General features: G+C 55.0%; 1 protein-coding gene across 5 annotated transcripts in view; it reads left to right on the top strand.

Annotated features, from left to right (window-relative positions):
- RAPGEF3 (Rap guanine nucleotide exchange factor 3) overlaps nucleotides 1–23,437 on the top strand; it is a 98,433-nt gene that overhangs the window by 49,804 nt on the left and 25,192 nt on the right. For 4 of the 5 annotated variants that reach the window (XM_073318543.1, XM_073318542.1, XM_073318541.1 and 1 more), the window contains exons 3-15: nucleotides 10,033–10,086; nucleotides 10,445–10,551; nucleotides 11,358–11,479; nucleotides 12,495–12,663; nucleotides 13,457–13,541; nucleotides 14,277–14,337; nucleotides 15,008–15,084; nucleotides 15,471–15,617; nucleotides 18,934–19,049; nucleotides 19,530–19,618; nucleotides 20,584–20,662; nucleotides 21,487–21,637; nucleotides 22,138–22,220. In XM_073318543.1, the coding sequence (XP_073174644.1) occupies nucleotides 10,033–10,086; nucleotides 10,445–10,551; nucleotides 11,358–11,479; nucleotides 12,495–12,663; nucleotides 13,457–13,541; nucleotides 14,277–14,337; nucleotides 15,008–15,084; nucleotides 15,471–15,617; nucleotides 18,934–19,049; nucleotides 19,530–19,618; nucleotides 20,584–20,662; nucleotides 21,487–21,637; nucleotides 22,138–22,220 (1,340 nt within the window). Of the gene's footprint in view, nucleotides 1–10,032; nucleotides 10,087–10,444; nucleotides 10,552–11,357; nucleotides 11,480–12,494; nucleotides 12,664–13,456; nucleotides 13,542–14,276; nucleotides 14,338–15,007; nucleotides 15,085–15,470; nucleotides 15,618–18,933; nucleotides 19,050–19,529; nucleotides 19,619–20,583; nucleotides 20,663–21,486; nucleotides 21,638–22,137; nucleotides 22,221–23,437 lie in introns of those variants that run through there. The other variant, XM_073318545.1, reaches the window with a different exon arrangement.

The following is a 23,437-nucleotide window of genomic DNA, read 5'->3' as shown; positions in this document are numbered from 1 at the left end:
CCAGGCTTGTGATGCGCAGGACTCATGGCTTCAGTCTTCCAGTTTCCTGAGGGAGATTCAAAGCACCACCTCCCTTTCAATGAAGACAATCTTTTTGATGACACAGTGGATGAGCCCCTGCACTCCCTGAAGGACTCCACTCTGCGATCCCCAGGAATCTATACCCAGCACCCAGGAGGAAGCACCAGAGGCAGCCTACTGCCTGCCAGCCCTACTACCAATGGCCACTGAAACTCCCCTGGAAATGACAGAGGTCCCAGAGGCCCTGCTTTCCAGTACCAGCCACCTCCTCAACCCACTTCCAGCCACAGGCCCAGGGTCACTTTTGACACGGGGGTCGAGACCCACGGGCCACCTTCAATGCCAGCTACCTTGCCAGCTGTCATCTTCAGAAGCCGCCTTGCCCTCTTTGTCCACACTTGGGCCAAGATCACCATAGGCAATTGGGTACTAGAGATCATCCATTACAGGTACTCCATAGAATTTCTTTCCTTCCTGCCTTATCATCCTCCTACCTGACCCTCTTTGGAGGATCCCTCTCACCAGTTCATTCTTCAGCAGGAAGCCAACTCCCTGCTCCTCAAGGGTGGGGTAAAGGGCATCCCGCTGCAATACCATGGGAGGGGATTCTACTCGCCATATTTCCTCAGTCCAAAAAATGGCGGAGGACAGAGGCCCATCCTGGCAAGCAGTAGGAAGTGCAAACGTGTCACACTTTCAATTGACACAAAGCTAGAAATATTAAAAAAACTTGACAATGGTGTTAGCCTCAGCAACATAGTGGGAGAATATGATATTGGGAAATCAACTGTCACTGATATTTGGAAAAGCCAGAAAAAATACAGCAATTTGCAAAAGAAGCCAAAGACAGCAGAGCACTAAGAAGCAGGTGTATTGTACATGAAGCTACTGCTGCTGATTTTGATAAGGCAGTGCATCTGTGGCTTGCACAAAGGAGATCAGAATGCACTTCTATAAACAGTGTGATGGTTACAGAAAAGGCAGGGTTAGTCTACCGAAAAATGTATCCAGACAAAGGTGAGGACCATTTTAAAGCTAGCACAGGGTGACTCTGTTGGTTCAAAAATTGGCACGGAATACAGGATGCAAGAAGATCCCTGACAGCTGACTCGAATGCCACTGGTGAATTTAAAGCCACTTTCAAATCATTTATTGAACAGCACGGACTTACCCAGGACCAAGAGTTTAACTGCAACGAGACAGGCCTGTACTGACCCCTGCTTCCAAATAAGACTCTGGCAGACAGTTCAGAAAAACAGGCGAAGAATTTCAAATCCAGTAAAGATGTGGTCAGGCTGATGGCTACTGCTAACGCAAGCGGGGATTTCCATCTCCCATTGGCATTCGTGCACAACAGCGTGAAACCTGGCTGGCTAAGCTAAGCAGCAGTTCTGCAGAAAAGGACCTGGGGATTACAGTGCACGAGAAGCTGGATATGAGTCAGCAGTGTGCCCTTGTTGCCAAGAAGGCCAATGGCATATTGGGCTGTATTAGTAGGAGCATTGCCAGCAGATCGAGGGAAGTGATTGTTCCCCTCTTTTTGGCACTGGTGAGGCCACACCTGGATTATTGCGTCCAGTTTTGGACCCCTCTCTACAGAAGGGATGTGGACAAATTGGAGGGAGTCCAGCGGAGGGGCAACAAAAATGCTTAGGGGGCTGGGGCACATGACTTACGAGGAGAGGCTGAGGGAACTGGGGATATTTAGTCTGCAGAAGAGTGAGGGGGGATTGGATACTAGCCTTCAATTGCCTGAAGGTGGTTCCAAAGAGGATGGAACTAGGCTGTTCTCAGTGGAGGCAGATGACAGAACAAGAAGCAATGGTCTCAAGTTGCAGTGGGGGAGGTCTAGGTTGGATATTAGGAACCACTATTTCACTAGGAGGGTGGTGAAGCACTGGAATGGGTTCCCTAGGAAGGTGGTGGAATCTCCATCCTTAGAGGTTTTTAAGGCCTGGCTTGACAAAGCCTTGGCTGGGATGATTTAGCTGGTGTTGGTCCTGCTTTGAGCAGGGGATTAGACTAGATGACCTCCTGAGGTCTCTTCCAACCCTAATCTTCTACCTCGCTTCTTTGCAAACATCACTAGGTCAGCTCTGCCTGTCCATTACTACAGCCAGTGCACTGCTTGGATGGATAAAGGTCTTTTCTCTGACTGGTTTTTTAAACACTTTGTTCCACTTGTGAAAGACTACCTTATGTCAAAATCTGTACCTGTCCGAGCTGTACTACTGATGGGTAATGCTCCATTTAACCCTACCATTTAAAATCTATTGGTAGAAGATGGAAGCATTTGATATTTGTTTTTGCCACCAACTGTCACATGCCTCATTCAGCCAATGAACTGAGGCATTCTGGAAAACATGAAATGTTGATACAAGGAAAACCTTTTATGGCAAGTGTGACTGGGATCAATGCAATTTGAATCTTACAGATTTTTGTAAACAGCTGACAAAACATGCTGTCTACATGTGAGCTGAGTCCTGGAGTGAGACTGGCTCGGAGTCTTTGAGATGCTCATGGAATACACTTTGGCAGGGTATTGACAACACTGAGAGATAATTTGGAAAACAGAGATCAGATGGAAATAAATCAATTAATTATTTTTTTCTGAAGAGTGACAGCTTTTGGATATCACCATGGAAGAACGGGAGGAATGGCTAAATGCAGATTAACGTGAGAACGAACCCCGTATTCTCAGCGACCATGAGATAATTGAATTGGTATGAGAAACAGCACAACCAGACAGTGACAAGAAGGAGGGGGAGAACGCCAAGAAGATCCCATACATGCAAGCAGAAGAGTGTTTCGCTACCTGTCTGCAATGGCTTGAACAACAGCCTGACGCCACAGCAATGAACCTAATGATACTTCAAGAGCTACATACCTTGGCAGCAAAAAAGAGTGTTAGCAATCTCAAGCAGAGTACCATTAAAGATTTTTTCAAGTCTACATTGTTTATCCTGTAGTACTTACGCAGGAAAGTTAAGTTTGGATAGGTTTTTTTTGTTGTCATTATAAAGACTAGGGCTGGTACATTTTGCTGCAGCATTTGTTTTTTCAATTCTATTTGAATGGACATTTAAATCCATGGGCTTTTGTGTTTTCTTTTCATGGATAACAAACACTAAAAAGAAGCAAGAGAAATAACTTAAAATTGAAATACAGTACTGTGTTAAACATAAACTACTAAAAACAATGGGAAGGCTTTAAAAAAAGATTTGACAAGGTAAGGAAACCGTTTCTGTGCTTGTTTCATTTAAATTAAGATGGTTAAAAGCAGCATTTTTCTTCTGCATAGTAAAGTTTCAAAGCTGTATTACGTCAATGTTCATTTGTAAACTTTGGAAAGAACAACCATAATGTTTTGTTCAGAGTTACGAACATTTCAGAGTTATGGACAACCTCAGTTCCCGAGGTATTCGTAACTCTGAGGTTCTACTATATTTAGACTTCCAGCATTTGTATACAAGTACTTATAAAATATGTCAATATTTAATTGTCTGCCCTCATGTGATGTAATTGGATGGGACTCTTTTTTGTTTGACTGTTTCTCTTCAATTTCTGCCTGTACTATATGTATCCTCTCCTCTTTACTAGGATATAGAGTATCCCCTTTAATGTCCACGCCTGCACACCTGTCAGCTTTCCCCCAGCCCTTAGTTTAAAAACTCCTCTGAGACCTTTTTAATTTTCCATGCCAGCAATCTGGTTCTATATAGGCTCCTCCATTCCCAAGAGGTTCCTTATAAACCAAAATCCCTCCTCTGAATGCCATCATCCCATCCATGCATTGTGACCCTGCAGTTCTACCTGTCTTCCTGGCCCTGCGCGTGCAACTGGAAGCATTTTAGAGAATGCTATCATGAAGGTCCTGGATTTTGATCTCTTATCTTGCAACCTAAACTTGGCCTCCAAATGCATTAAAGATTGCAAGGTGCTCAGATACCACAACAGTGGGGGCTGGACAGACAGGTCCTGTGATAAGCAGAAGAGAAGGAGCTGGCATGTACCCCATAGCTAATGCTCATGAGAGTGAGGGAAGCCATAGAGCTTGCCTGTTCCTGTGCAGACTCTGTACAGCCGTAGCATTGGGCAGCGGGGTCACAGCTGCACCAGACAGCTCAGAGTGGACTAGCTTGGGGGGGGGGGGGCAGCTCCCAGAACTTGCTGTGCTGTAAGGATGGATCTGCTGCAAGCCCCAGGTTTGGGTTGAACCTTATAGTAAATGTGTACTAACCAGGTAGGGATCTGTGCAGGCAGCCCCAGGCACTAACCCCGTGGCATTAACAGGAGGATGCTGAGTTAATGTTTGCAGAGATCTGTGGCTGCAAAGAACTGTGTCCATTCCTCTGCCCTGCAGCACTTGTGCCTCTTATTCCTGTGCAGGGAGGTGTCAGCTCAGGCCCTACCGTGGTTTGCACCTGCTCTGCCCAGCTGGAGAAGACACTATGTTGTCTCCAACAGGCAAGAGTCAGGCCCTGACCATTGTCACCTGTGCTCTGGAATCTTAGTGCAGGGCCAGGAATATTCCCACAGACTCATGCTGCAGTGGGGTTGGCTAATCCAGCTGCCTTTGCTTTGCCCAGTTGCTGCCGGCACTGTGTGCTGTTAATACAGGCTCTGCCGGCTCTGCCAGGGAGGAGCAGCAATCACTCTAGGGCTCCAAGTACAAGGGACAAAGTCTTTGCTGGTGTAAATTGGCACAAACAGGATTTGTCCCAGAGAGTTTCCTGCCACTAAAGAGTGAGCTGGTCCCATAGATTCGAGCCTTGCCATCCCCAGCTGGCACTGACAGATGCAACTCTGCAGAGGGATGTGTTTGTTCCTCCCTGCTAGGCCAGGGTCTAGAGATGCCCTCGTGGCCCTGAGACCGCTCTGGAACCACGTCAGAGCAGCATGCTGGGATCGGGCCTTGTCTGCAGTCTGGTTTAGGGTGAAACTCTGGACTTTACTCCATGAACTGGGGACCTTCACCCGTGCTGCCCAGGATGGCTGGACAGGACCAGGCTGAGGGGAGGCCTGGGGAGAGACTATTGCGATAGTGTGTGTTTTTTATCCCTTGCCCATCACTGTGGTGTCTGCCTTGCAGGGCTGGGGTCCTGGTGCTGCTGTCCCTTCTGCAGTCCTGGTATTCTGGAGGGAGAGGCTGCCATGGACCCTCTCCAAGTCCACACAGGGTGTGATGTACTTGCTCTAGGGTGCCGAGGAGCATCCAAGCCCTTGTGGCATCTTGGCTTTCTTCCCCAGGGCACTGGCACCCACCCGACACCACGTCAGTGCAGCTAGTTTTGCTCTTTGATAAAAAGCACTGCAGGGTTGGCTCTGCAGATCTGGGTCCCACTTCATTCCCAGTACCTGTCCGGCCTGTCTCCCTGTAGGCACTAGGAGGCCAGCTCAGACTGCGACACCGTGCACTGGGTCTCCATTGCCATGAGCTGAGCACACCAGGCCCTCAGCACTCCTTGCTGTCCTGGCAGCCAGCACACTTGTGATGTTTGCTGTGTAAACACACTGGTGGTTGGAGGAAACGGGCACCCTTGCGAGTGACCTTGTGCAAAGCTGGGAGGATTTGTGAGACCTCCTCTCAGCAGAAGAATGCTGAGCCAATTCCTTCCTATCCATTCCCTCAAGTGGGGACAAACTGTCCAGCAAAGGGATCCTCCTCTCCATATATTCACATGGAAACAGATGGGGAACACTATCCTTCAGCAGCATGGGGCTTCTATGCCTGGGTCTGACTGGGCACAGCCCCTCTGGGCCATCCTGGGTGTGGCTGAGCACTGCCCCTTTGGGTCATCCTACTACCCCCAAAGGCCCTTGCCCTGTTGGTTCCTGTAGGTTCCAGCTCCCCAGATACTGTTTATCTGATTGATGTCCTAAGTCCCTCAGCAAACCCTTGTGAGCAGTGCAAACACAGGCCTGGAGGGAGGCTGCACTTCCACAGCACTTCAGTGAAGCATTAACCCTTCAAATGCTGACACTTTCCAGCGAAACCAGTGCTCAGAACCACAGGATGAGGATGGGGCAATGTCTCCCAGGGTCCGTACAGCACCCAGCACAGCAGAGCATGGATTTCATTGGGCCCTCTAGGCACCACCATAAGACCAATATACCAGATAAGAATTCCCCTGCTTATGCAGGGTTGTTTCCTACAATCTTGTCCTGCTATGTCTCTGGCTGGCTTTGACCAACGGGGAACAACACTTTCTAGTCCATTCCAGTGACAAATAGACGATAACTCAGCAAATGTTTCCTGAATCTTGGGCCAAGACAATTTAAAGAGCCACGGAATTCACTGAGACCAGCGGGCAGGGACGCTGCAGGGCAGGGAGTTGGGGTGGGTGCAGAGCCAGATGACTGCCTGGGATTAGGAGAATTCCCTCTGTGGGAAAGTTACTGCATAGCTGGAGGTTTCCCTCCCTCTGTGGCTCTGATGGTGCTCAGGAGCTCCTGCACGGTGATGAGTCTGCTCTGCAGCCCTGCACAGGAGATGGGGCCGGATGATGAGTCTCATGCCGTGGCTAGTGGAGGTGAGTCGAGCCTTGGGAGTTGGCAGGGAGCTGGCTGACCATGGGGTTCTGGCTCCTCTCCTGGTTTCCAGCTGCTAAATTCCATGAGCCCCACCCCAACCAAATGCGACTTGAGGCAGGGCTGCTTGGACATTTGCTGTTGAAACATTTTTCAGTGAAAAATTGTTTTTTTCACTGAACAAGAATTTGTGAGGAAAGCATCTGCTATGGGAAAGCTGAGCAGCTAAACCCAAGGCCAGGTGTTGTAGGCAAGGCAGAGGTGCCATGGTACACATGGGCATTTCATCCTTCAGGATTATTCAGCGATTTCCAGGTCTGCAGACAAACATTGCACAAATACACAGTCTGCAACACCCAATGTGTTGGTTACTGTGGTTACATAATCAGCCAGTCAGGGAACAGAAACAATACCATGTGACATAGGGAGGTAATGGGAATACCATAACCAAATAGACAGTTGAAAATGGGCGCTCCATTGGCTAGGGACACAAGTCACATGCTGTTGTTTCTACTTTCTGATTGGATGTCTCATGTAATTTACTGACCTTCTACAAATTGCAAATTTTAAAATCAAATGTGCATTTTCCCTGTACTTTCTGTGAATGAGATTGGCAGAGACCCTATGGGGTTTTTTGTTTTTTGTTTTTGCCTTCCTCTGCAGTATGGGGTATGGGTCACTTGCACGTTTAAACAAGAGTAAATGGTGGATTCTCTAACTGTAAGTCTTTAAATTGTGATTTGAGGACTTCAGTAACTCAGCCAGAGGTTAGGGGTCTCTTCCAGGAGTGAGTGGGTGAGGTTTTGAGGCCTGCGATGTGCAGGAGGTCAGATTAGACGATCATGATGGTCCCTTCTGTCTATGAGACATCAGCATCCAGCATGTAGTAGTGTGAGAGAAGCCTGCACGCTCAAATGCTCATGGAAAGCATGCGTGAAAGACCACAAATGTTGGGGAGGCACCACTCAAGTCTGAACCCCAGCAAAAATAAATATATGTGGCAGGTGGGGGACTTGAGGAGAAAGGGTTAGGGAGAGGAACAGCAGGGCTTTGATCGAGGTACACATGCCTCTTGTTCAGGATAAGAGGGCTGGTGCCAGGCTCTGCTTCAATTGCTGCTTGTGCGGCTGGGATCCTTCCAGAGGTGAACGAGCTGGGGCAGGGCCAGGGGGTTGGAAAACAGAGATGCTGAGTATTCCCTCGAGGCCTCATCTCCAGAGAATTGCCTGCCCTTTCCATTCTTAGCCGTGGGAGGAAGCTCTCTGATCCGCAATGCTTGCAACTGGTAGGCCAGGCTCCGCTGAGATTCCTTGGCCCCAACAGTACTGTGTATTGCAACCCGGTTTACCTTTCTGGCAGGTTTGGAGGCTGCCAACACTAGGGGGACGGAGCAGCTGGACCACAAGAGAGATTGGTTCGGCCCTGCCTGATCAAAGCCTTGACTTGGTGTCAGTTTGCAGCACCCTGGCTGCAAGGGGGCAATGTACTGCCCCAGCTATTGTTCTGAGCTCTGAGCACTGGGACCTATCACAGATCTTCCTGCTGTTTCTTTTTCTTCCTAGAGATATATGGGAGGCCGATAAGCCTGGCCAGATCCCTCCCTGCACAGCTGGGACATTTGTGAGCCAGCTGGAAGCTAGGCTTGGACCCAGAGGTCCGTTGGGCCCCTACACTGGCCAGCAGCAGCAATAAACCCACCCAATTCTAACCATGGCCGGAGGAACTTTCTTCCTATTGCCAGACCCATAGGTGTGGGAATTAGAATCATAGAATCATAGAATATCAGGGTTGGAAGGGACCTCAGGAGGTCATCTAGTCCAACCCCCTGCTCAAAGCAGGACCAATCCCCAACTAAATCATCCCAGCCAAGGCTTTGTCAAGCCTGACCTTAAAAATATCTAAGGAAGGAGATTCCACCACCTCCCTAGGTAACGCATTCCAGTGTTTCACCACCCTCTTAGTGAAAAAGTTTTTCCTAATATCCAACCTAAACCTCCCCCACTGCAACTTGAGACCATTACTCCTTGTCCTGTCATCCGCTACCACTGAGAACAGTCTAGATCCATCCTCTTTGGATTCACCTTTTAGGTAGTTAAAAGCAGCTATCAAATCCCTCCTCATTCTTCTCTTCCGCAGACTAAACAATCCCAGTTCCCTCAGCCTCTCCTCATAAGTCATGTGTTCCAGACCCCTAATCATTTTTGTTGCCCTCCGCTGGACTCTTTCCAATTTTTCCACATCCTTCTTGTAGTGTGGGGTGCTGGAGGTGCTGCCGCACCCACTGGCTTGAAATAGTGTCCATCAGATGCAGGGTTTACAGTTTGGTTCACTGACTCACAGCACCCCCCACTATACAAATTGTTCCAGCGCTCCTGCGGCCAGGCCTCACATACAGGGTCTGGCTAAGCCCTGCTCGCAGGTCCCCAGGCAGCTCCCTGAGCTGAGAGCAGAGCCGGGACCTGGTTGGGACTACAGACGGAATCCACCGCTGGCTAATGAGCGAGGCTCTGTCACAGCTGTGATCATGCGGAGGGCCAGCTCCTACACTAGGTGGTCTAGGTGGACTGTGTTTGAGGTCAGGAGGTCATGAGTTCTAGTCCTGATTTTCCTCAGGTAAATCACCTAACAATCCTGTGCACCAGTGCTCCAGCCCATGGGGTGTGTAGCCCAGGAAGCAGGTGCTGGCTGGGCAGTGTGATGAGGATGGGCTTGTTACCACCAATTACTTGTATTTAAGTGGGGAAAACCCCCACAAGGGCTGTTTACAAAACTGTTACCAGTAGCAGCACATTGGGGGAGGGATAGCTCAGTGGTTTGAGCATTGGCCTGCTAAACCCAGGGTTGTGAGTTCAATCCCTGAGGGGGCCATTTGGGATCTGGGGCAAAAATTGGGGATTGGTCCTGCTTTGAGCAGGGGGTTGGACTAGATGACCTCCTGAGGTCCCTTCCAACCCCGGTATTCTATGATTAAGCAAAGGAGCAATGATGGTTGGCTGACTAATCTGATACTAGTAACAATGGGCTGGTTCAAAAGGGCCTCATATCCAGCTGCCCATGCTTTGCTCTCGTTCCAGTCCATTCCTCTCCAGTCAGAATTTTACACTGAAAAAACTGCCCAATGCACCCACCACACATGCAGCTGCATGTTTAACAGTGAACAACTGCTATGGGGCATCCTTGCTTCACATCTGAGTTGGACTTCTGCAGGCTGGGGGCTTGCAGGCCTGCCTCTCCCCATGTAATCCAGGAGTCATCCCGGAAAGGCCCCTCTCTCCCGCAGGCTAGGACTGGGAGAGCTCTGCTGTCACCACATGATCCCTGCCCTTCACAGTGAGTGGCTGCAGGCTGTGCTGAAACCCCGCTGGCCTCTTTAGCAAAAGGGCTCCCCCTGCCACTGCATGCCTCAAACAGAGGGAGTGGGTGTGGAGGGGCCCCTGTTTGCCACTAACTGAGGAATGCCTCTGTCCTGTTGTTTTCCAGACGCCGCTCCCTGACAGCGAATCAGTCCCAGACTGCGGGCAGAGTCTTACGCAGGTGAGTGGGGTAGTCCCTGCCTCGGGAAGCCACCCCCCATCACCGGAGGGCAGTTTGCTCCCCTGAGCAAAGAAAGCAACTTAAAAGGCCATTGCTGCCTGTTGGTCTGGGAGTGCCCCTCCAACGTGCAGGGCATTCCATGTCATCTCTGGACGCTGGCTGGGTAGCTCAGGGGGCAGGAAGGGGAGAACGAGCTGGGGGGTAGTTTTATCTTGCCGGTTTCCCGTCCAAATTGTGAGCAGGAGTGACCCCGCTTAGCATGGGACAGCCAACATGGAGCGAGCCATGCCAAAGGCTGATACAGGGCTAGGGAGGAAGTGCCCAGCTTCCTGACTGCTGATGCTTGTTCGTCCCCCAGGCACCTACAGAGAAGATTTGGAGAGCAGGGAGACTCCTGTACAGCCACCTCGTGAGCTCCCGTCCTGGCCTCATCCGTGATCACAAGTACCACCTCAGGCACCACAGGTGGGACGGCCCCGCTTTGTGGCCATGGCAGTACATACCAATGAGGGAGCCTCACAGGGCAGCTCCTGTGTGCCTGGGTATGGACCCTCCTGGAGGCCAGGCCTGGACAGAGAGGTGGGAAGTCACAGCCCCATCCCCAAAGCCAGAAAGGGAGAGACAAGCATGGACCCCCACAGGCCTGGTGCTTCCTACCCGAGAGAATTTAATGTCGCTAAATGTCAGTCACAAATCAGGGCAAGTGTCCTCCTCCACACAGCCCTGCCCTCCAACCCACAGCCACTGCAGTACCTACTCTGGGTCTCCCCCTTCGCAGCTTTGCCAGAGCCCCTTGGTCTGACCCTCAGCCCCTACTATCCCTGCCCTGAGTCCCCCTGCAACTCTGCTGATGCCCCTCAATCCCCACCCACAGCCCTCTGCTATTCCAGTCTTGGGCTCCCCCCCCCAGGCCCCAGCTCTTCTGGTGCCCTTCAGTCCTGACCCTCAGCCCCTGTTACCCCAGTCCTGGGTTTTCCCTCTTCCACAGCTCTGCTGGTGCCCCTCAATCCTGACCCCTGCAATCCCTGCCCTGGGTCCCCCTGTCTGCAGCCCTGCTGGTGCCCCTCAATCCCCACCCACAGACCCCCTGCTATTCCACTCCAGCACTCTCCCTGCCCCAGCTCTGCTAGTGCCCCTCAACCCCCACCCACAGCCCTGATATTCCACACAAACCCTCCTTGCACCTTTTCTCCTGCCCCACTGTGTCAGCCCTAGATTCCCCAGGTCACTAGTCTTGTCTCACCCATCCATCGCCCTTTCTCTCCCTGCAGGCATTGTTGCTCCGGGAAGGAGCTGGCGGACTGGCTGCTCAGCGCAGGGCTGTCCATCCAAACACGGGGCCAGGCCATTGGGGTTTGCCAAGTGCTGGTGGATGGAGGAGTCCTGACTCATGGTGAGAATCACAAAGGGTCTGGGTGCTTCCAGGACTCCGGCCACCTCTGCAGTGCCAAGATGGGAGGAGCAGGCTGGAGAACATATGGAGTGTGGCAGGGTGGACTGGGCTGGGAGCTGGGCATGTCAGGGCCTGTGTGGGCACAGGGTGGGGCTGGGAACCATGTGGCGTTTGTCAGGTTGTGGTGGGGCAGGACCCAGCAGGGCAGGATAGGCCAGGGGTTGTGTGGGGCCTGGTGAGGCATGCTGGGGGCCATGTGGTGAGGTAGGCTGGGGGATGCATGGGGCCTGAAGTCACAGGGTGAGGTTGGGAACCATGTGGAGTTTGTCTGGGTGTGGTGGGCCAGGATGCAATAGGGAGGGGTGTACCAGGGTCTGCCAGAGTTCTGGTGGGGTGGGGTGGGACTGGGCCACATGGTGTCTGCCAGAGAGGAGGGGCTGGTGGTTGTGCCAGGTGCAGTGGGCCAGAAAGGACCCAGTTGGATGGGGTGGGGTATGTCAGGAGCTGCTAGGGAATGCACAGATCCTGGAGGTGAAGGGTAGTCCAAGGTCTGCCAGGGGCAGGCTGGGGGGCCACATGAGGTCTGGCTGGGCAGGCTGAGGGCCCCGTAGGGCCTGGCAGGGTGGGCTGGGGGCTGGGCCAGATATGAAGAGTGAGGTGTGCCAGGGACTGCCAGGAGCCTGGTGGGGCAGGCTGAGGTCACGTGGGATCTGGTAGGGTGGGCTGGAAAGCACATGGAGTTTGTTAGCATGTGCTGGGCCAGGACCTGCTGGAGTGTGGTCTGCCCATGACAAGGAGAGCGAGGGGGGATTGCCTGTGCTCACCCTCCCCCCGTGGCACATGCTGACAGTGCCCACTGTGACCCTGGTGTCTATTCCTACCCCATCTCATGCTGGCCCGGCTCTCTCACGGGCTCACAGCACCTCGTGACCTGGTCCAGGCACTTTGCCAGCCAGGCTCGTGCCACGCACAGTGTCACACACAGGCTGATGCTGCCATGTGGCTCTTTCCCCAGTGAAGCAGGAGTGGCATTTCCAGGACAAGGATGCCCAATTTTACCGCTTTGCCGAGAGGGAGCTGAGTCTGGAGCCTGGCACCTGGGACACTGAGGAGCTACTGGAGGCATTGGCCTTTCTGGCCCAGCTGGGCCCTGATGCACTGCTCACCATGGCCCTGCGCAAGCCGTGAGTATGCCACATGTGCCACCATGGCTGGGGAAGAGCTGAGCTTCCCACCAAGAGCCTTCCCCCTGTGCCATGCCCCCCCCACGCCTGGGCTGCCCAGCAAGAGACCCGCCCTGGGCTGGGCCACCAAGAGACCCGCCCTCCCCCACGCCTGGGCTGCCCAGCAAGAGACCCGCCCCTGTGCCATGCCCTCCCCCACGCCTGGGCTGCCCACCAAGAGACCCGCCCTCCCCATGGCTGGGCTGCTCTCAGTGGGCCTGAGACCCTGGGGAGGGTGTAGAGGGCGCTGAGTGGGCCATCTCCCCACATTACCACAAGGGCTCTGTGGTCTGCCTGGATCCTGGAATTGTCCTGCCAGGCTGGGGTACATGTGGGTGGTCAGTGCCCTCAGCTCCAGATCCTAGACAAACAGACCCCCCAAGACAGCACCTCAGGAAGGGGGCTGTGAGACCCACCCTGCTGCCTGGCCAGGGGCTGCCCTCTGCATGGGACCATGCCCAGCTCAGGGGGTTGCCTTCATGTGGGGTCATGCCAGAGCCGGGGGGAGCTGCCCCGTGTGAGGCCAGGCCTGAGTTGGGGGGGGCTGCCCTCATGGGGGTTTTGCCCAGCTCAGAGGGCTGCCCTCATATAGGGTCATGCCTGGGCCGGGGGCCAGCTATGAGTTGGGGGGGGGCTACCCTCATGTGGGGGTTTACCCAGCTCAGGGGGCTGCCCTCTGTGTGGAGCCATGCCTGGCATGGGGATCTGTGCCCCAGGCAGGGCCAGTGCCAGGGTAACACCGCTCTCTCCCCAGCCCTGCCCAGCGCACAGAGGACGAGCTGGAGCTCATCTTTGAGGAGCTGCTGCACATCAAAGCTGTGGCCCATCTTTCCCACTCGGTGAGTGCCAGGTCCCCCTCACCCTGGCCAACCCCTGCTCCTCCCCCCGCCAGCCCCTCTCCCCACCAGCCCCGCTTCCCGCTGCCTGCCAGCCCCCATTCTCCTTCCCACACCAGCCCTGCTTCCCTCTGCCTGCCAGCCCCCATTCCACTCCTGCCACCATCCCGCACTCCCCTCCCCGGTCAACCCCTGCTACGACCCCCGTCAGCCCTTCTCCCCACCAGCCCCACTGATCTCTGCCTGCCAGCCCCCATTCCCCTTCCCCCACCAGCCCCCACTCCCCTCCCTCCAGTCAACCCCTGCTCCCCGCCCGCAAGTCCCCGGTCCCCTCTTCCTCCGCCTGCCAGCCCCCATTCCTCTTCCCCCACCAGCCCCCACTCCCCTCCCCCCCACCACCCCTGCTGCCTTCCACTCCACCTCTACCCCCACTGCTTCTACCCAGTCCCAGCCTTGTTCCAGCCATGGGGCACCCTCTGCCGAGCACCTCTTGCCCTCTGAGTATCCTAGACTGTCCATCCTGACACCCCAGCTCTCTCTGATCTCTTGGCCCCGTGGAGTTCCCCTATCCAACACCCCAGACATCTCACTGGACTCCACTGGGCCGCCGCTGTTGCTCCTGCCCTGGTCTGCCAGTCAAGCCCGGTCCAGCAGCGCACCCTCCCTCCCACTGACCCCCTGCCCCAATAGGCTCATGACCTGTGCCAGGGTAGCGCTAAGGGGTGTCTCTCACTGCAGGTGAAGCGGGAGCTGGCCTCTGTGCTACTGTTTGAGTCACACCCCAAAGCGGGCACCGTGTGTGAGTATCACAGCCTGCCCCAGCCAGTGACTCTGTGAGCATGCTCCTACCGGCCTGGGTCCAGACGGGGGTGTCCTGCGCTCTGCCAGTCTGGTTCCTGGACCACCACCGTACCCAGCCTGATGCCTGGTGTCCTCTGACCAGGAAGTTACAGCTTGGAGATGCAGGAGCAACCCAGTGCAGCACCAGGCACTGCCCCATGGTGTGCCATTGCCTGGCACCACACAGCAGACTGACCAGCACCAGAGAGGGCAGTGACCTCCCCTGGCACTCACTGCAGGGCTCCGATCCCAGGGACCCTTGTGCCACCAGACCCTGCGGGAAGGGAAGGCAGGAGCCCCAGGGCTGTTTGCTGGGGTCTGAGTCCCTGGGCAGTCAGCGTGGGAATGGCTGGAAATGGTGGCATTCAGAGTTTGGCACATCCCAATCCTGCTGTGCTGCCCCACAGGCCCTCACGGCTCAGGGGACAGAGCTGGCCAAAGCACCAGCCCAGAGAGTGCTTGTCCCATGCTCCCCAGATCTCCGAGCTCCCCAGGGCAGGGCTGGGCTAGGCAGCTCCCCTGGAACGCTCAGCCTCTGTGAGGCTGGGATGTGCGGTCCAGACCCTTGACAAGGGCTGCCCCATCTGCAGTCTCTTGGGCTTCCTGGACAAACCACAGCTTCTTTGCAGTGTTCAGCCAAGGAGACAAAGGCACCTCGTGGTACATCATCTGGAAGGGCTCAGTGAATGTGGTCACTCATGGCAAGGTATGTGCTTCCCTGCCCTCTACGCTGCCCTGCCCCTACAATCCCACTGGACCCCACTGCTGGGACGGAATCAGGACCTCCTGACTTCTCCCCCTGCAGGCCCACTGGGCCTCGGGTGACCAGATATAGAGGGTGAAAAATCGGGATGGGGGGAGGGTATAGTTGCCTATGTAAGACAAAGCCCTTAATATTGGGATATCTAGTCACCTTAGCTGTGCTCCACTGCTGAGGTGGAACCTGGACCTCCAGGCTCTGCCCCTTGAGAGCAACCAGTGGAGGTGGGAGTTGAAGGGCCTGTGCCCCCTGGGCCAGCACGGTGCTCCCTCTAGATCCCAGGGGGTGATGGTGTGGGAGTCTCTGGTTTCTCACCCAGCTGCCATCCCCAGGGCCTGGTGACCACCCTGCATGAGGGTGATGACTTTGGACAGCTGGCACTGGTGAACGATGCCCCCCGAGCCGCCACCATCATCCTGCGGGAGGACAACTGCCATTTCCTGCGTGTGGACAAGCGAGACTTCAACCGCATCCTCAAGGTGGGCCCAGCCCCTGAGCCATGGGGCCCAGTCACCAATGTTCCCTCTAATTTTTGGCAGGCCATGTGCACAAAAAAATTTCTTCTGTGCAAATGTTTGTGTGTTCAGTGTTTCACCATGTGGGCGGGGCTTAGGATCTGTGCACGCACACAGCTTAGAGGGAACAGTGCCAGTCACCCCTCAAGGGCAGTTCTCCTGTGTTCCCCTTCCTGCTGCCCCTGCCAAGCAGGCTGTGGGCACCGGGACCGCTGCCTCTTTGGTCTGTGGGTCATCTCACATCACCAGAGCCACCTGGCCCTGTGTCCATGTTGAACCAGACTGGGGACGCTGTGCAGCAGGAGGGAGCTTTGGGGGGGTGGGGGCCTGGCTGACACATGGCGATCCCCTGAGCTCTGTACTGTCTTGCTGAGTCCCCGCTGCAGGCACATCCGCAGTGCAGCCCCAGCTGCAAGGAGGCTGTGTCCTTTTCGGGTAGTGATCAATGGCTCCATGTCTAGTTGGCAGCCGGTATCAAGTGGAGTGCCCCAGGGGTCGGTCCTGGGGCCGGTTTTGTTCAATATCTTCATAAATGATCTGGAGGATGGTGTGGATTGCACTCTCAGCAAATTTGCGGATGATACTAAACTGGGAGGAGTGGTAGATACGCTGGAGGGGAGGGATAGGATACAGAAGGACCTAGACAAATTGGAGGATTGGGCCAAAAGAAATCTGATGAGGTTCAATAAGGATAGTGCAGGGTCCTGCACTTAGGATGGAAGAATCCAATGCACCGCTACAGACTAGGGACCGAATGGCTTGGCAGCAGTTCTGCGGAAAAGGACCAGGGGTGACAGTGGACGAGAAGCTGGATATGAGTCAGCAGTGTGCCCTTGTTGCCAAGAAGGTCAATGGCATTTTGGGATGTATAAGTAGGGGCATAGCGAGCAGATCGAGGGATGTGATCGTTCCCCTCTATTCGACATTGGTGAGGCCTCATCTGGAGTACTATGTCCAGTTTTGGGCCCCACACTACAAGAAGGATGTGGATAAATTGGAGAGAGTCCAGCGAAGGGCAACAAAAATGATTAGGGGTCTAGAACACATGACTTATGAGGAGAGGCTGAGGGAGCTGGGATTGTTTAGCCTGCAGAAGAGAAGAATGAGGGGGGATTTGATAGCTGCTTTCAACTACCTGAAAGGGGGTTCCAAAGAGGATGGCTCTAGACTGTTCTCAATGGTAGCAGATGACAGAACGAGGAGTAATGGTCTCAAGTTGCAGTGGGGGAGGTTTAGATTGGATATTAGGAAAAACTTTTTCACTAAGAGGGTGGTGAAACACTGGAATGCGTTACCTAGGGAGGTGGTAGAATCTCCTTCCTTAGAAGTTTTTAAGGTCAGGCTTGACAAAGCCCTGGCTGGGATGATTTAACTGGGAATTGGTCCTGCTTCGAGCAGGGGGTTGGACTAAATGACCTTCTGGGGTCCCTTCCAACCCTGATATTCTATGATTCTATGATTTCCTGCTGTGTGGCCCTTGCCATCTGTGCCCTGGGCCTGGTGCCATGGTGACATGGATCCTCAGGCCCGGTGCTCTTGTACCACCCTAGAATGGTCCCTGAGAGGAACCCTTCAGTGTATCAGCCCCATTAGGGTCACACTCTCTTACTGGGCTAAGCCCTTGGCTTCACCACCTCCTGGGTCCGAACCTTGGAGCCTTCAGCGCTCCTGCCTCACACCATAAGCTCTCTGCAGCTGGATTGGTCATGGAGGGAGATTTACACACCCAAAGGGAGCAAGGCACCCCCAACTTTCTTAATCTGGAGTGACTCAGCCAGCGGTGTGAATGCAGGAGGGTTTAGTAGCTGTCTGGAACACAGCATAGAAAGTTCTTAGTAAACACAGAGAACAGAAAGTTACAGCAAAGTCCATCTGGGTCAGACCAGAGCCAGAGCCCTCTCCAACACCTCTTTAGTCCCAGGCCAGGAGCTTCTCCCCCTCCAGCAACCCACACTTAACACCACTGCCTGGCCCCTCCTCAGGTCTTTTGTCCTTGTTCCCAAGCAAATATTGTCACCTGGCCTCCTCCCAGCCCTTTGTACTCCAGCTGGTCTCACCCAGCTGGCTTCCTGCGGAGGGGTCTGCTGTCCATGGTTGTTAGTTGCTAGGTACCAAATGTCTGGGGCAATTGGAATGGTCATTGCCTTCTCAGCCCAGGCCCCAGGTAGCCACACCTGGATCTTTCCCCCCACCTAGTTAACCATACACACGTAGGGGAAACTGAGGCACACACAGTCATCCAAAATATTATGAAAAATTCCTACTCTGTCACACATGGGGACTGATGCATGGTGCCCTCCAGGCAGCCTGCCAGTTTGCCTGCGACCCCACCTCTTTGGCTCTGTCCATCATCACTGATATTCTCCTCTGGGCTGGAACGAGCCGTGTCCAGCCATGGGCCCTCTGGAAACCACCTGCATCTTCTCAATTATCTACATCATGCAGTCAGGCATCTTGGCCTCATGGTCCAGTTTCTGCTGACTGGGGCTCTCTCTGGCCCAGTACTCACCGGACTCAAATCCATGGAGCTCCTGGGCCTGATGACAGTGTCACCAGGACCCTCTGCCAGCCGGCTAAGAGAAACAACCAGGGAACGGGACTCGGTGCCTTTCCTCCTGGAGCTGCCTGGAACCCAGGCACTTCATGCTCCAGCCCACTGTGCTGCTGTCACCCACTGCCCCACCCTGCCCTGAGAGACACCTGCCCCGGGACGAGTCTGCAAAAGCAGAGTCCCAGGGCAGGGCAGCCACTAGCATGAGCAAATCCCAATGCAGGGACCAACAGTCACTGTGGGAGCGGGAGGGACCTGGTGCATCTCCTACCTAGGAAGGGAGTGGACTTTCTGCCCCCACCCCCACTCCTTGCCCTGTCCCAGCCCTTGCTCTGCCCCTAGCCCTGCCCCTGCCCTAAACCTTGCAGTGCCCTATTCCTGCCCCAGTCATTGTCCTGCCCCTTGCCCTGATCCAGTCCTTAGAATCATAGAATATCAGGGTTGGAAGGGACCTCAGGAGGTCATCTAGTCCAACCCCCTGCTCAAAGGGGGACCAATCCCGAATATTTACCCCAGATCCCTAAATGGCCCCCTCAAGGCCACAACCCTGGGTTTAGCAGGCCAATGCTCAAACCACTGAGCTATCCCTCCCCCCCTTCCCAACCCTGCCCCAGTTCTTGCTCTGCCCTACCCCTTGCCCTGCCCCAGTTCTTGCACTGCCCTGCCCCACCCCTGCTGACCCATCTCATGGAGACAGTTCAGCAGCAGCACTCATGCTGGGTTCTCTAGGATGTCGAGGCCAATACCATGCGCCTGAAGGAGCACGGGAAGGTGGTGCTAGTGCTGGAGAAGAACCTGCAGGGCAGCGGCTGCAGCAACCAGTCACCGTCTGCGGGGAGCAGTAGGTACAGCGGCTTCTACCCCCGCGGCCAAAACCTTGCCAGGCCTGGGACCAGCAGCACCCCAGGGCCCGGGTGGCACTGAGACAGATTGGGTTGTTCCCAGGGAGACCTCACTGCAACCCCAGGCTGTCCCATGCAGCTCCCCACCCTCACCCCATCTCCTCCCTCTGATGGGGTCTGATGCAGCAGGGTGGGAAGCTGTTGCTTCTGCTTCCCTTGGCCTCCCAGGGTCTGTTGTGGGAGGCAGCTGCAATGTTTCAAAGGAGCCATGGTGCTTGCTGCAAAGGATGCTGGAACACATCTCAACTATGGGCCACAGCTTCCAGATTCGGAGCGTGTGTGGGGCAGGTAGAGGCATTTCTGTAGTTGGCCACCTGGTGGCTCTGCTGAGCCTGTGTGGGCTGTGGCTCGGCCATGTGTCTAGGGGATGAGGATTATGACCCTGCGGGAGTCTGACATGCGTGGGCGTGCTCTGTCCTCCAGGTACTCGGTGATGGCCGGGACCCCTGACAAGATCCTGGAGCATTTGCTGGAAGCCATGAGGCTGGATGCGACATTCTCAGACCCCCTGGGTATGTGTGGGCTGGCTGGGCCCCCGGATACACGCTCCCGCGGATACATGTGCACCAACACGCCCAGAGACACGCGTTCCCAGATACACAGGCGCAGGCATGCCTGTGCGCAGAGATACACATGTGCATGGACGTGAGCCTGGATACACACGCACACAGATACACACTCCTGGGCACATGCACATTCAGAGCTTCTCTGAGCTGGGACATGGTGCCAAGCTCCTGCAGCACTAAAGGGAAGTGCAGAGCAGAGACTGTCTGACATCCTCCACACAACGCCCACAGCTAGAGCCTTACAAATTCATGGTCCAGTTTGGTAAATTTCACGGTCATAGTATTTTTAAAAAATTGCATTCATGGTTTCAGATATTTAAATTTTAAATTTCAGTGTTGTATCAAAGCATGACTATGTATTTAAAAACACAAACATATAAAGCCCTTAAGTCTCCATTTCTCAAACTGGGGGTCCCGACCCAAAAGGGCAGCTGGAGAGCGGCGGCTGCTGGCTGGGCACACAGCTCTAAAGATAGAGCCACCATCAACAGCAGCGCAGAAGTGAGGGTGGCAACACCAGACCAGGCCACCCTCACTTCTGCGCTGCTGCTGGCGGTGGCGCTGCCGTCAGAGCTGGACAGCCGGAGAGCAGCAGCTGCTCTCTGGCCATCCAGCTCCGAAGGCAACGCAGGGGGCTGGGATGGCTGGGGAGATGGTTGGAGCACAGGGGCTGGGATGGTTGCGGGCTTATAGGACATGGAGGCTGGGATGGTTTGAGGGGGCTGGGATGGTTGGGGGGTGGGAGTACAGGGGGCTGAGGTGGTTTGGGGGTGGGGGACTGGGATGGTTGAAGGGATGGTGGGAGCATGCTGGGCCCAGAGCCCCTGCCTGGGATTGCTGCTGGGCCCAGAACCAGTGGGTCCTGCCTGGGGCGAGAACCCTTTAACGCATGCTGGGCTGGTGTTTTTCAGATACCTTGATTGGGGATTTCCTGCTGACCTACAATGTGTTCATGCCGACCGCCCAGCTCTGCAGAGCCCTGCTGCACCAATATCCTTCTAGGGCTGCAGGGACCAGCACCTCGCAGGGCAGCCGGGGAGGGGGTGGGTCACAGGGGTTTTCTCCTGACCACAAAAGACAGAGAAACAGAGAGAATCTGTGAGGAGCCCTCCAGAGAACCGCTAGGGGGTCTGTAGCTCTGCAGTCTGTGTGTTCTTCACTTGGGCTCTGCTTTCTGAAGAGACAGGCCCATTATCAGGGCCCACTGGCCTGGCAGTGCCACCCCCTCCACACTTTCACAGGGAGACCCAGATCCTGGTTCATTTTGCTGGTCTCTCAGTCTATGTCTGCACTGCAAAGAGAGCATACACTGGTGCAACTGCATTGGTCTGAGCTCTCTCGTGCGGCCATAGTCTGCCCCCTCTGGCTCAGAGCACCTGTGGCCTGGGCCAGTCTGCACCAAGCTGCACGCTGCACAGGGGCCGTATGCAGAGAGCAAAGGCATCACAGCTGCCGAGCTACAGCCTAGACAGAGCTCCTTGCACATGGCGGGGGGGGGGGTGTCTGGGATGTGGAATGGGGTGATTGTCAGCAAAAGGACAGTGCTGCTAAAGCTAGCAATGTGGGGGTCCTGGTCCCCACCACTGCCCATGCAGTGGGTCTGATCGCCTCTTGCTGTGCCTGAGGCACGGTCCCCACATGCCTGTGCTGTGGGGCTGATTGCTTCTGCTGGTCTCTGGGTGCACACTGCAGGGCTCGCCCTGCTCTGTGCAGTGGGGCCAATTGCCCCTGGGCATGCCCTGCAGACTTGCTGCCTGATCCCATTACTGCTCCCAGCACAAACTGACCTAGTGGCTTCCTTGACTGGCCCCCACTTTCCATGCGGAGCCATCAGAGGGCTCGGAGCAGGAGAAGGCTGTCTACTCCCTCAGCAAGCGGCAGAAGATCCTGAGGCTGGTCAGCCAGTGGGTGCTGCTCTATGGGCACCTGCTGCAGGCTGACCACAGTGCCATAACCCTGCTGCAGGTACTGCGGGGGGGGAGGAGCTAAGCAGCACGTCGAGGGAGTGTGGTGAACAGTGGGCTGAAGGGGGCTGACATCCAAGGGAATAATGAGGCTGGTCCTGGCCCTGGAGTTGCTGAGCTCTGTGCCTTGCCACCCGTGGCCACCGTTCCTTGCACGTGCCTTGCCAGTGGGGATGCAGCCCATGAGGACGCAATTCCGTAATCCAGCACCAGGGGTGCTACCCTAGGAAAGATAAACTGCCCCTGGCAACTGCACCCTGCATAGCAGGACTCCATCCTTTTTGCCTCAGGCACTCAACCTGCCACAAGTCATGCTGGCATTGCCAGGGGTGTCATGTGGGGGCATTGCTCCCCATGGAGCCAACCCCAAATACCACCCCCGCAGGGAGAGATTTCCAGGCCCCTGCGTAGGGTGACCTCAGGTGTCCCAGCACATGCTCTGGAATCACTGCCCTGTACGGTGCAGCTTGGCACTGACCAGCCAGAGCCCTTGTCCTGCAGAACCTCTCAGACTTTGTGAGCCGGGATCCTCGCCTGTGCAGCCTGCTCCGGGACCAGACACAGGATCGTCGGAGGAACAGAACGTGAGTCACCACCCCGCCCCATCTCCTTAATCCCCTGAGGCCCCGTCCGTGCCTAGACGGCCATCTCTCACAGCAACTCAGCCGTAACCGGAGCCATGCCTGTGCCTCATGCGGGCCTGAGTCCTGGAGACGCTGCAGTGTAACCCGTGTAACCCTTCTGCCCGTCAGAGTTGGCAGCAACAAGGGCCGGGTTCAATATCTAGGGGTTCCATTCCAATAACACAATGGAAAACCGGCTCGAGCCCCCACCCAGTGACCTGGGACAAATATATACCACCCCCGCTGGGCGCCTCCAAGAGGCAATACTTCCCCTCTCGCAAGCACATAGTCTGAGTGTAGCAAAAGTCTTTTAATAACAGAGAGAAACAATGTGGCATTATGTTGGGGAAACACCACCAACCGGATTCATAACACAACCCATGAGCAAAAACAACCCCACCCCAGGCAAATTGGGGCATGCCCTTTTCCCTTTGGTTCTTGAGTCCAGCAACCCCAAAAGTCCAATGCCCCAAAAGTCTCTGTCCCTGGTCAGGGCAGCCCCAGAGTTCGAAAGTTTATCGGCGGAGCTTTACCTCCCAACCTGGGTGGAAATGGGACGGGGGTAAGAGGCACCTTACGTGATCTGAAGCTGACCGCCCCATAGCTCCATAGTGGCGCTCCGCTCCGCTCCGCCAGCCGCCCCACAAAACTCCTTCGCGCAGCTGCGCTCCGCTCCGCCAGCCGCCCCACGAACTCCTTCGCTCAGCTGCGCTCCGCTCCGCCAGCCGCCCCACGAACTCCTTCGCTCAGCTCCACGGCCCACAAGCAGCTCCTGCCATCCACACACTGCTCCGCGTCGAACTGCTTCACCAGCCGTCCCGCAAACTGCTCCACAATATATCTTCAGGCTCCCCCACTACTTAACACAACACTCAGTGATTTCAGCTCTTAGGTGAATTCAGCTTATAGTAGGGGAGCCCCAGTGCTGGTGCACTGTCAGCCCAAAGTGAGCTCAGCAGCCTATAACTAGACTTCTAATGAAATCAAAATTAGCTCTGATATTCCACAGTAGAGAGAGGAGGAAGTGCAATCAGCATGTAAGGCCCTCACCAAGGGGCCCATGCCACCAAGTATTAATACTTGTCCCCAGCCTCTCTCCATTCACACAGTTTTGGAACCCATGACCCTTGCCTAGCGAGTGCTACTTAGATGATGGTGAATCCCTCCATCGTAACAAA

The sequence above is a fragment of the Lepidochelys kempii genome, chromosome 20 (genome assembly GCF_965140265.1).
Source record: "Lepidochelys kempii isolate rLepKem1 chromosome 20, rLepKem1.hap2, whole genome shotgun sequence".
NCBI classification, from domain to species: domain Eukaryota; kingdom Metazoa; phylum Chordata; order Testudines; family Cheloniidae; genus Lepidochelys; species Lepidochelys kempii.
Note: the sequence above shows the minus strand (reverse complement) of the source record. Positions and strands in the feature narration are given on the sequence as shown.